At 26.3% G+C, this 14,083-nt stretch overlaps 1 protein-coding gene across 5 annotated transcripts in view; it reads right to left on the bottom strand.

Annotated features, from left to right (window-relative positions):
• The window catches only part of LOC111623347 (rab11 family-interacting protein 4-like), a 61,264-nt gene that overhangs the window by 29,377 nt on the left and 17,804 nt on the right, over window positions 1–14,083 (bottom strand). For 4 of the 5 annotated variants that reach the window (XM_023365886.1, XM_023365890.1, XM_023365888.1 and 1 more), the window contains 5 exons: window positions 10,594–10,707; window positions 6,289–6,408; window positions 3,592–3,627; window positions 3,375–3,513; window positions 3,047–3,150 (listed from right to left, as the gene is read on the bottom strand). In XM_023365886.1, coding sequence (XP_023221654.1) covers window positions 3,047–3,150; window positions 3,375–3,513; window positions 3,592–3,627; window positions 6,289–6,408; window positions 10,594–10,707 — 513 coding nt within the window. The remainder of the gene's footprint in view (window positions 1–3,046; window positions 3,151–3,374; window positions 3,514–3,591; window positions 3,628–6,288; window positions 6,409–10,593; window positions 10,708–14,083) is intronic. The other variant, XM_023365887.1, reaches the window with a different exon arrangement.

Below are 14,083 nucleotides of genomic sequence, written 5' to 3'. Positions count from 1 at the left end.
AAGTGGGAGGATGTCAGAACAACGGTCTTAGAATGGCATCCAAACCAGGTTAAGGCTTGGGGATTTCTGCAATTGCAATGCTATTAATTACTTACGAAAAATCCTGAAGAAGAGAGAAAAGCAATCGACATTAGACAGATTCTTTAACCCTTTCAAACAGAAAAAAAACACGACTAATAAAAACGCAAGACTATGTATGTATGTATTTTTATTATCATCAATACATATGAATAAAGGTAGTAAGAAAGTATATATTTTTTTTATTTTGGGGGGTCTCCAGAACCAATTAATCAAATTCCCATAGAAACCTATGGTAAATCGATAATCGGTTAACGAACAATTCGGATAGCGAACAAAGTCTTGGAACGGATTATGTTCGTTAACCGATCACCCACTGTATTAAATATGCTTATGGCTCTCCTATAAATTTCTGATGGAACTCTATAGTTCTATAAAACACAATTTAAATCTAAAGCTATTGAAAACAACTTATTTGTATCTTAATTTTTATATGAAACATGTAATATACCTCTAAATTTTATATAATATCAATATTTTTCAGCAATATTATAATACTTATGCATTATTTCAAATAAATCCTCTTTTTCCTTATCAGAAACAAATGATTAAGCATTTCAGTATGCTACTAACTGCAAATTCGTCAATATAAATCATTAAAAATAATATATATAGTTTTTCACTTCATATTTAAAAATGTTCAAAATTATTGTATTAGTTTTTATTTTTCATCTGTTTCATCTGTACACACTTTACACACTTTGTTTGTGTTTTGGACCTGTTGGTGCCTCATCAGTAGATTTACAGCCACTAATTGCTAAAAGCAAGATTTATAAAAATTATTACAATGTTATAATTTTTTCCGACAATAAAAACGGTTAAAACAACTTACAGTTTTTTGATGGTTAAGTACATCAAAATTTAAAAATATTAACAGAATAATTCGTAAACACAAACAAAGTCTGTAAAGTGTGTACAGGTGAAAAATAAAGATTGCTTTTTCTGAATAGGTTTCCTCAATTTGATGAACCTGGACACCAGTATAATAAGTCCTACTAATACGATATGTCCTAGTATATATTTACATAATAAAATAAAATACCTAAAGTTTAAATATAGTTTCATAACTAACTACAGCTTTATCTTTGCAGAACTTTTTCAATATTTGTTTTTAAAAATTTCCTTTAATAAGTTTTGTTTATAAGTTGTCCATATTTCATCCAAACATTGAATCTTTAAGAAAATTTTTACAAATATAGGCTTCGTTCTTAAAAACTAATTTTTATGCTCAGCTTAATTATTTAAGAAAATAACTGATTTATAGTAAACCTGTTTAAGAAGACCACCTCCAAAATTTATGAAAACTGGTCATCTCAAGAAGTGACAAAAATATAATGGATACAGAGTACTGTATGTACTATTTCATTAATACAGACTATTGTTTAGGCAATACAGCAAACCTATTTAAAACATCCAGTAACAAGTTGTGTAATTTTCCCAACTCTTACCTCTCCACCCCACTGCCTTTAATCACCAAAATTTAATAGCATCAATGCCCCTTATACACACACTATCAAGTCAAATTCTTTCTTAATCATACCCCGTCTCGAGATATTAAACAAAATAGACTCCAAAACACACAGAACTTTTTTTTTTTTTACTTTTTTGAGTTTGGGGGTCTCAAAAGTGGAGATTTGCAAAAAACTGAAGGGTCAATCTTGACATGATTCCAATACTTTCCCTTGCTATGTATAAGTTATATAATAGCCATATGTAATTCTGTGTACTGTACTGTACTGTACATGACGATGTAATGCATATACAGTAGTCTTAAATGTCAAATTTAAAGTAAGCTAAAATGAACATTTGCTTTCTCTGTTTTAACATTTTTGATAAAATGATACCTCAATATTTATTTTCTATTTGGTCAAATAAATTCCAAAACCACCCAAATTTATTATTGTAAATTACCAGTTATCTATCTCTATTAACGGAAAGATTAAATTCATTTGCTATGTTACATTATTTAGTTTAATTAGACTAAATAGAACATAAGAATAGAATATAGTTGTTGAAGATATTAACGGCAAATTATGTATATTCTCCATGATAAGACTGCATTAAAAAAATGGTGACATTGAAGTTTGGAAAAAAAAGACTGAGACAAACCTTTAGACCTAACACAACAATCCAATATACCCAACATTGTATATTGTACAGGCTCATTGTTTTTATTTTATCATCCTGGATAGGATGATAAAATAGAAGCTCACCTCAGAAGGTATTTTACACAAATGATATAGTCTAGATGGTCAATGGTCAGGTAAAAAGATGGTCAACTTAAGCAGGATTAAAAGCAATAAGTCCTATGGAATAAAAATTGTTCTAAAAACTCCAGTCATCTAAAGGAGTGGTTGGCTTAAAGGGGTAGTTATCTGGAGGTTTGATTGTACATTTTTATTATCTATTTACAAAAATGTATAATAATATACATAGAAAAATAAATGCTATTCCAATAAAGATGTCTGTTTACTGTAGGTATAAAATGTTTTTTAAGCCTTCCAGACTCTAGTCTCAAGAGTCAAGAAGGCTTGAAAAACATTTTATATCTACAGTAAACAGACATCTTTATTGGAAAAGCATTTACAGTATTTTTCTATATATGTTACATGGGTCAGAATAAGCTGATGATACAATTATATATTTGACAATGATAGCAATATAAAGAAACTTCTTTATATTGCTATCATTACTTCTTAACTTCTTTATAAAATTATATAAAATGCATATTATCAAAAATGAACAACATTTAATCTTATGTTTAAAAACTTGATGATAATTTATGTCAATAATAATCAAGATACAATACTCATTATATAATTAAAAACTAATCAACACAAATTAATTATATTTCAATTTGATCAAATTCAACAGATATATAAGTAGAAAAGACAAATTTAATAATTTATGTTTTTAATTAATAAGTCATTTTTATAAACTATAATGGACCAATAATTAAAATACTTGCTTTGTGGTAAGAATCGCATTCTCCTGTTTGACTTTAGAGTAACGATCTTCGTTATTAGTTTGACTATGTGACAGAGCAGTTACTTGTTGTTCTAAAAACTGGACCTAATTATAATAAAATATAAAGTTTGGAATATTTTAATATTCTAAACTTTTGATTTTTAAAAAGATTTCTAATCTTTTAAAATTTTTCAATATTTAAATATACTGCTTGCCAAGTAAAATGCAACACCATGTATGACTCTAGATATTGCAGGTGTTACATTTTACTTGGCCAGCAGTGTACTTTAAGACATTAACATTTACTAAACAAACTACTGTATTTTTACTTTTTGGCTGAGATCTTGAACATCGTCTTCTAAGGATAATTGGTCTGTATACATATCATCTGAATCATAACTAATGGAACTCCTCCTACTATTGGAGGTTTGGGTATGGCCATTGAAAGCACCACTATGAAACAATTGACTATAATGAACAATTTCAAGTAGTCTTTAATGATTTCACTTAATTTCATTTTTAAAATATACTTTAAAATATATTTACCTTGTTAAAGCATTAGCAGATATCTTCTTCCCAGAACTTTAAAAGATTATAAATTGGATTCAAATAAGATTATTTGATAATAGGAAAAGTAAAAATTTACAATTCATTTACATATATCTCGTAATAAAAAATTTAAATATAAACTGCTTTTTATCTATAACCATATTTCAAAAATATAATTTATTATAATTCAATAATTTAATTTTATAAACCTCATAAAGTCTTCAAAAGCGACCAATTTATCAAGAGTTTATAAATTATATTTTAAAAAATGCAAAATTATTTCAAAACAAATAGTAATAAATACATATCAAGCTTAGATTAGGATAACATTGCTCTCTTAATATTAATTACTAAATTATTCAACAATTAAAATTTAGAAATAATTTTTAATAGTCTCAAAAACATTAAATCAAAATCACATTGGAAACAGCAATATTTAGGATAATTCTTGATCAGAAATATTATTTTTTTTTAAACTAGAACAATGCTTTTATAGTTGTTTGTATATAAAATATCCAATATTAATACAGCACATATATTCAAGTGCTAAGAAGCTCTTCATTACCACTTGAATTAACATTTTCAAATCATTTCTAGTTATATTCTCAGGTCATTCAAATTTCAAATTGAAAAATGCTACTTTAAAATTCAAATTTTGAATTAAATAACAATTTAAAAAATTTAAATTATTCACAGGGTATTAATTTCTTATTATCTATCATTATTTTATGCACTAACAGCATAAGTGAGCAAAACAAAAACATTGTTTCATTTCATCTCTATGTTTTTAGACTCGATACTCTTCTTGCAAAGTCAGAAAATTGTTTGCCAGATTTGTTCCTACAAGAGATTTGTTTTAAGAGCATCCTATAAATTTTTTTATGAATTCAATCAAATATAAACTTATAAATGTTATACTTATTTTCTGAAATTTAATTTTTTCATTTCATTTGAAAAGCCACGCTGTGTTTTGCTTGCTTAAAGCAAAACACAGCGTGGCTTTTAATATAATGTCAATGTCAATATAAAGGAGAGAGAGTACCAGTACTCTCTCTCCTTTATATTGACATTAAAAATTATGTTCTCTCAACTGAAATTTTTAAAATAGTATTTATTTCTTCAAGTTGAAGCTCAAAAGATCTGAGGGCAAAAATAAAATGTTTTAATAAAAATAACATTATTCTAGGTATTAATGAAGTTTTTTTAATGAATGTACAGAGTGTATTTTGCATGTTTTATATGTCATAATAAAATAATGGTGGATTAATGTATAAAAATACAATTAGTAATATATTGTAAATTTCAAATTAATTTTCAACTTCCTAAATAGTTATAAAATAATTGGATTTTAATGTTAGAAAGTAGTCATAAAAATTCAGTACAAAAGGAAATTTTCCTGTCACTTCAAGGCAAATGAGTTTTTTGATTTCAAGCAATTATATTGCAACACACCATTTGCCATGGACAATCAACAGGTATATAAATATATATACATGACAAGTGCTAATATCTTAATCCTTTCATTTTTTAAACTATCAGATAAAATCCAAGATTCACTGAAAGTCCATATTATTACAGAAAACAATGATCAGATACAAAATAAAATGCATTATATAGTTATTAGCACTTTAGAGAAATTTTATTTTTAAATTATTGATTTAATAAAGAGTATGCTAAACTAAATGCAATATTTCATTTGAAATGTCTTATTTACATTTTATTGATGACATACTTTTATAAGACTTTTCTATACAAAGGCAAAATATAAAATTATTGACACACTATTACTTTTGAGAACTTTTATGTATTCAGGAGATTTCTGATTGCCTATTATCAACAAAACTAAGACTTAATTATCAGATATCCTGCACTATTATTTAATAGAATTAAATTCCTTTTGTATAAATCACTAACTACCTGATAATTCAGCATTTCTAGTCATTTCTGATCATAATTCTGATAATATAAATAATTCTACCATATTGGTAAAAATTGTTGATTCAGCATATGGAAACATTAGTACAGAATTCTAATAACTATTTTTCTGTTTATACTAAAATGATATAAAATACTAATGAAAAGTTTTGACTCATGGGCATATGAGTCAGGGAGAAAGGATGCAACTGCCCTCCCAAATTCAGACAAAGCAAGAACAAAAAATAATTGGATCAGAAAGCAAGAGAGATTAACAAATTATCAGTGATTGCATATTAATAAATTGAACTTGTGGTTTTATTTATGTAAAGTTTCAGGCAAATAACCCACTTCAGCTCCCTTAAAACAAAGTGTCCCAAATTGCCTATATTTTCACTTATCTGATTGATGAGTGAAAATATCAGTGAAAACATTGATAAATGATTGAGTTTGTCACTATGTTTATCACTTAAATGTTTACTAAATTACAAGTACTTTGTCATTGGAAGCGTAAAATTCACATAAAATGAAACTAAAGTAATCAAAAGCTAGTTATCAGTGAAATTTGAAATTCATAAGTTCTAATTACAACTAAATTTTTAAAATTAATTTGCAATAAATAACTACAAACCTCATTGGCTTTTCTGTTATAATTACAGTTTTAAAATTAAAGTTATAATACACAATTATTTTGAATCTATCTTTAAGTAGTAAATACAAAATGAGTTTTAATAAGATCATTAACAAATTTTGCAAAAAATAAACTTAACAATAACTTACTTTGTTTTGTGGATACTGCTATGATGCCACGAATTACGACGGAGATGAGAATGATGAGGTAGACGAACTCTCCTACTCCCTGTACTTCCTGCACTGCTTGTACTTCTAAAGCTATCTGAACTATATAAATTAATAAAGATTATTTGAATATAATCAATATTATTTCATTTTAATTTCTTCTAATTTAAAATTAAGAATCAAAGAACACTCTTTATTCAAAAATTCAAATAATAAACTTATATAAATAACTGTTAAATCTTAACCTTAAAATAAATACTCAATTTTTTACAATTCATTTTACTGACAATTTTTCTCAGAACACAAGTTATTGCAGTTTTGAAATGCACAAAAAACTTCATGGACATTCTGCATATTTAGATATTATAGATTACATACTGTATTCCATATATATAAGAATATGCTCTTAAATGAGGCTAAATCAATACTATATTCCACAAAGTGACTAAAAAAATCCTCAAGGCCACTGCTATCCTTCCAAATGACTAACAAGTCATCTATATATCTAGCCATAAACTTTACTTTCTGTTCAACCTTCTCCAAAACTTCTTCTCTGGTATAACTTATTCTTCTAAATAGTGGAGTTGATAGTAAAGAGAACTATCAACTCCACTATAGACTCTGATATCAATGATCCAATAGATACACTTCACTCTGTTCATAATAAGTAGGAACTAGGAATAATTCTGTAGACCAAATCTGTTATGCTTTTAAAATCCATCTCCTTAAATTCTATCCTTAGTAAAAAGAGAACTTTGCTGCATTATGTCTCATAGTTGGAGTATACTATTTGAGATTTTGCAAAATGATAAAACATGATAAATTGGAGAGAGCAGGTATTTATATGATTCCAATGACTGAGAAAGAAAAGAAAACAGTTTATGTGGGATCAATTATTATAACCCATAAAACTTATTGAAAAACATTAGAGAGATCTGAGAGCTGGAAAGATAACTACTGCACTTATTCAAGAAGGAATGAGAAAGGAAGTGGAAGTAATTTGGAAAGAAGCCAAAATTATTGAGACGATGAGAAAACACAAAAGATGAAAAAAGGTCATGAATTTATAAGAGCTTCAAGGGAGAAGTTATTAATAGTAAAGATTCAGTCTTTCAACAACTTGGAAGTATGTCTTGATTAGATATAAAGGGAACTGTAAAGAATAAGACTGACAGAAAGTGAGAAAAAGTGGACTTTGTGTGCCAACGATGTGTAGGAGTAGGTGTTATTGGTTGAGAAGTGTTTATAATCTGTAGATGTTATGGATTTTAAATTTGTTAAAGGAATTTTGAAATATACTGGAATCTTGGAATTTTTAAATGTTCTTCATTTCAAAACATGTTCTAAAGTTCTTGATTCTAATTTGTTTAAAGTTTGAAATGTTCTGAAATCTTAAAAAATTTTGGTATTCTTAAAAAGAAAAATAATTATTCTAAAAAAATCTGATTCTTACTTAGTCCCTGAATATAGACTGAATAAGTCCAAAAGCACTTGAATGTTTGTGTGTGAAGTAATAAACTCCAATAAAGCAGTTGTGCTTGATTTATGATTAAGATCTTGGAAAGTTAGTGAATTTATTAAGATAAAAACTATGTCTTTGCATATTCTTTGTAAGATCAAATAAAATATTTTGATGTTTTCATTTTTATTGAATCAAGAAAGTGATAATGATTTTTATTTTGACTTTGTTTACTATGATATTTTGATAAAATTGGAAACACTTTTTTAGTTTACATTTAAAAAAAATTATATTCATATTTTTCATTTGGCAGTTTAAATTTAAAATTCTTTAAGTTACTAAGAGTATGACTAAAATAACAATTTTGAAATTTCCAGTACTAAAAAGCATATTAACAAAGTCTTCTACTATTCATTGAGTCTGTTCCTAGCTCAAAAACATTGTGGGTCCTAAATAAGTAAATGATCATAATCAATTATTATTTTTCACAGTACAAAGAATAGCATAGAGTTGTATGAGAAATTTGCAAGTAATTCTAACAATTAATTACGCTATTCTATCAAGTATATTTACAATTAATATTTCCATTATTAATCAACTGTTTGTGAGATGGGTCTTTTAAGATCATAGATATCTTAATTTTGATATTATTTACTGATTGTATTCATTAAAATAAATAAAGTCCTAGTGGACTAGAAATTACTGCCCCTGAAACATAACAATAAAAAGTTCATCTAGATAAAAACAATTACACTACATTATTTGCTGATATATTAATATTGTTCTTATTGCTTTTAATCTATTTTTACTTCCTAAAAACATCCATTATTAATGTCCTAAATTATAATGGATAATATTTTATTTTTTCTGACAATGAGAAAAAGTATTGTAGAATGTATAAATTGTATTGAGATGTTCTTTTTTACCTCACCAGATCAATTATTCTATATAATGTTGTCATTTGAAATTTTTCAGGAATTATAAATACCAAAAAATTTGAATTTCATGGGGCATGGTACCTGTGAAACATCAAAATTTTGCTAAAAATGTATTGTTTATTAATCAATTCTATAACCAAATAAATGGTAAGTTTATTCTAATATAATTCTACAGTTTATTATTTATCTGTTGTTTATCATATAAGACTCTTGTGTCAAAAATTAAGCATCATCATTCAATCTATACATATGAGTCTAGATGCAGTCTACAGAATGATTCTCTCTCTGTACAGATCTAATTTATTAATTAGAATCTGTCCCAAAACAGTTCCCAAAACATTGTGGAAACAGATCAGTTTGCAGATGGTGGTATCATGGTCTGGGGTGGGATTATGTTCTAATTGCTGCACTGAGCTCCATGTTTTTGAAAGTGCCATCACTGTAAGAAACTAGAGATGAAATTTAGGGATCCAGATGTCTTTACTTAGGTGCTGCAAGTGAATATTTAGTTTTCATGGATGATATACTCACACATATAGGGCTGCATTCATCAATGACTTTCTGAAACTCTACAAACAACACTCTAGGAGCTTCAAGATGTTCTTGTTCAAGAATGGAGTTTGCTTCAACAGAACTGATAAACAATGTTAACTTATAACAGGCATGAAGAATTGCTGTATAGTGTGTGTAGGTGTGTGTGTGCTTGCACATGTGCACAGGAGCAAGAGAGAACACATACTATATTATAATTTTTTGTATAAAAAGATTTACAACTATGTATAATACTGTTTCTTGTTGATTTAGATTTGATGTAATTCAGAAATTAAATTTTTGCAACCCAATTTTTTGTTGCTTAAAGAATACAATGTTCTGTTTATAAGCTAAGTTTCATGCTATTCTGATCAGTAGTTCATGAAATATAATCAAAATTAATGATTATGTTTATTTTTGAACATGAGAGTAATTTCAGTATAATTTGAGAAATCTGTTTACTTTCCAAATAAGTATAAAATTAATTGGAGGAGCAAACCAACATGCAAATACAACTGAAAAGGAAAATATCAAAGTTTGTAGAAAAAACAAAACAAGTTTGACATTTCAATCTTACTAAATTTTGTGGATGTAAACATTTTGCAAAAATGACTACAAATTCAATGGGACATGAAAAATGGCTGAAGTTCTTTCATTAGAAATAGATGAGTAGTAGTTGTATGCAAGGCTTCCTATAAGCAATTTAGAATATAAATACTGTATATGAACAACTAGAATATATAAGAAATAATATATATAAAAATTTTTATGCCTGTACATTTTTCCAATCAAAATAAATATGAATACAAATATTATAACTTGATTCCTCAATTTAATGTAATGGGGTTGTGTAAACTGAAGTGCTTCAAGTAAAATGGAGTTGTGTATTTGATGTAGTGTGGTACTGCATCACACACAACTCTCATTGACCTCATCAATGCTGGATTAACAACTTAGATGAAATTAAAAACCTTATAAACTTTTGAATTTATTTACATTACTAACAAAAAGTTGACACTAGAAATTATAATTTATTTTACATCAAAACATTTGTTTCATTTGATAAATAACTCTCCTAAATGTTTTCGTTTTATGTGATTTTTTTACACTTTACTTTAAAAATGCTTGATTTTCTCAAAATATAGCATTGACATCATTCAATTTCTTGTAAAATAATATTAAACATTATTTTTTATAAGTTTGGTTATTTAGAAAACTAATTTTAACTTAAAATTTGCACATTTCCATGTCATTTGGCATTACCCGAATATCTTATTTTGGATTTTCATTATATATTTAAATATATTTACAATTACCTCTAAATTTAAAGTATTAAATTACTTAAAATAAGTAACCAACCTTAAATGAGATTTTGAAATGTGACCATTACAATGATTTTCATCAAATTCTATATCTTCAGCTTCTCCGTAACATTCGTAACGTTCTTCTCCTTCACTTGTGCTTGGACTGTAACTGAAGTAAATGAAATAAGATGTATAAATATGATAATATAGAGTTAAAAAATATCAGTTAAATAAAATTTATTGAATGTATATTGTAATTTACAAATGGTAATAAGTATGACATATATTTAATAACCAAAAAAAAAACAATCTATGCTACTTAAAGTAATTATTTATTTTCATGCAATGACTCTAATAGACAAATTAATTTATAACAACTCAAGCAAAACTATTTTATTACTTGTAATACATAATAAAAATTTTATTGAATTACGAATACACATAAGTACCAATATAATGCTAACACATTTACAGTAGCTATTGATTTAAAGGGAAAAAAACAAAAGTAAATGTTCAGAAAAACACAAAAGTACAACTGAAGTTATTTCTACAGACAAACTGTTTAAGATTCTATGTTTATCTAATTGACTTTTAAAATTTTATTATATTGTTTATGCAATCATATTCTATGTTTAAAATTAAAAAATGTGAAATTAACAAGTTTACAAATTTTAAAAAATTATTTTAAAATTTTAATTATTAATGTTAATATTTAAAACTTATACATGATGTGTGATTTCAACAGGTGCTGTGCTTATGAAAATATAATATATATTAAGTTGTAAAACATAAAATTGCTGATTTCATCCACTTGAAACTTGAATGTGGACAATAAAGTTGTGTTATTTCAAATTTATAGTAGTATTGTGTTCTTCAACTGACTGATTTTTATTATTGTTTATTTTTTCACAGATATAATCATAAAATTTCTTTGAAAAAATTATAAATACATTTTATATGAATTTAAGCTGGAAACAGTATAGCTGAGGCAGGTAAAAAAATTAATTTAACTTTTGATGAAGACTCTTTTAGTGGCTCAAAAAATTTCTTTTGTTAATTCCAAAAAATTTCATTATAGATTCCTGAATCTAAAATTGAACCTTAATTGTGGTTGACCCAAATCTATTTTATCTGAAGATCAATGAAGAGCCATGGCAAAAGCTAACCCACATGCAAGAATTCTTGGTATTGCAGCAGATTTAGGAGTTTATGCTTTAAGTTTCTTGATACCTAGCTGCAATATGACAGGTAAAAAAAACTGGACAAATGGCTAACATACCAATTAACTTAACTGATAATGGGAAAACAAATGCTTGTAGACATGTTTATCACTTAAGACACAAAACAGAGGTCTATTTTTGGATATGATCATCACTTTCCATACAATATCCATTTTTCACCACAATCAAAAGAAATCTGAACAATGGTTGGATGTTGGTAAAACTCCTAAACATGTTCTGAAACCATTGTTGTAATGAAAAGTGATTTTAATAACTATACAGTAGAGTTTACAAAAAACATAACTCAATATATTTTTTTTAAATCCAAGTTAAACAGAAGTAGCATCATATCAAAAATTGATTCTACAGCAATTCACATTGGTTAACAGATACAAATCTATACTTTTGCATGATAATGCTTGACCGCACATGTCACAAATAATCATAGCAAACTTAAGTAAATTGGGCTATCAAATTTGCTACATCTATCATGTTCATTAGATCTTTCTTCAAAATCTGTGAAAAATCAATATTATAGTTTAGTTAAAAAAGACAGATTCAGTTATCCTCAATGTTAAGCTTAGTTACATTCTATTCTCCTTATTACAAAATGAAAGTATTCTGTTCACTTATTTATTTTTGCTAGTTTTAAATATTCTGTAATGTGTTAATTATAGTGATGAACTGAATATTCAGCATTATTTGGGATTCAGGTATATTCAGTCAAAGTAAGTATTTGGTACTCAGTTAAATACTTCCTCAAAGCCAAACTATTTGGCCAAATAATCTCATTTTGAAACTGAGGATATTCCAATTTGAAATGAAAATGTTTGTGTGTTATAAGCATTAAGTAAGCATTGGAAATACATAAATAATCTAATTTTTAACCTCTCCCCAAATGAGTATTATGTAAATGAGTATTATTTAATAATACTCATTTGGGGAGAAAAAGAGAGAGAAAAAGGAAGGAGGAAAAAGGATAAAACACAAAATAGAATGAAAATAACATTTAAAATATCATTATTTATTCCTTTCCAAAACAAATACAACTTTAATAAATGATCTTGAGCAAATATTATTTATTAATAATTACAATAAATTCAATTAATAAATTGTAATGAAACATTAGTGCTTCTGTATTCATGTAAACCACAGTATAATGAATACAGAAGCATTCAGAGGAAGTAAGTGATTATAATAATTGTCATAAATACTTCCAGCTTTGTTGAACACACTCTATGTTAATATTAATAACTCTACTTTTTGTCCTTACATTAATACTATTTAACACATTTGTTTTTACACAAACAAAACAGTTTAGCTGTAGTTTTTTAAAAATTGAATTGATTTTATGTATAACAATATTCTAACTGAAGAAAGAAGTCAAGTTTAAAAATGCATTTTAGTTAATATTTGTAATAATTGTAATTTTTAAATTGTAGTTTTTTGGATAACCAAAGTTTAATAAATGTTTTAAATATTTGGTTGTGGTGTATGATAAGCCTTAATACATTGTTTACAATTGTTTAATATATTTGTTTGTGTAAAAACAAATATATTAAATAGTACAGTATGTTCACTAAATACACTACTTTGCATGGCTGCCAAAAAATGATGGACCTCAATGGCAGCAGTTTAAATCTTTAAAAATTATTATGTAATAATGAGTTTTTTAATTTCTCGTTTATTTTAATTTTAAAAAAATAAAAACATATAAAATCTTTATTATTGAGAAGTTGCTGTCTTCCATCTTATTCTAAGACTTAGAGACTATCTTCTGTTTCAGGCAGTTCCAAATAAATCAGCTGATATTCAGCCAAATATTCATTATTCAGTCAAAAAGCACTATGTAGCCTGTCCCTAGTTAATTACTAATCCATAACACAAATTTATGTATTTCTTATCTTGACATAAATTCATCTAACTTACTAATTCACAGTATAAGATTACGACATGAAGGATGAAGGTAATTCAACAAGAAAAATAAATAAGAAAATATTTGAAATGCTAATTTCAAGAATAGACTCATTCATTTATTCATCTACAATTTTAATTTATTACAATTAATATTTTATTAATACAGAATAAATCAATATTGTTAAACTAAAATTTTGAGTTTCTGTTATCTGGCCTGCTAGCAACAGTTGACTAGGACACCTCATTTCTGCTAATAATAAACTGCCTCTAAAAATAGTTTATGCACTATGACATATACTAAATCTGAAAATTCATTGACTGGAACATCTTTAAATTCATCTTTTACCTTCATCAATGCTTTTCTTAAAACAGGAATACCAATTCAAGTTTCTTCAAGCAACCTAACAT

Source organism: Centruroides sculpturatus, unplaced genomic scaffold (assembly GCF_000671375.1).
Source record: "Centruroides sculpturatus isolate CEXI.00-Female unplaced genomic scaffold, Cexi_2.0 scaffold220, whole genome shotgun sequence".
NCBI lineage: Eukaryota > Metazoa > Arthropoda > Arachnida > Scorpiones > Buthidae > Centruroides > Centruroides sculpturatus.
The sequence above is the reverse complement of the archived record's forward strand: the minus strand, read 5'-3'. Positions and strand labels throughout refer to the sequence as shown.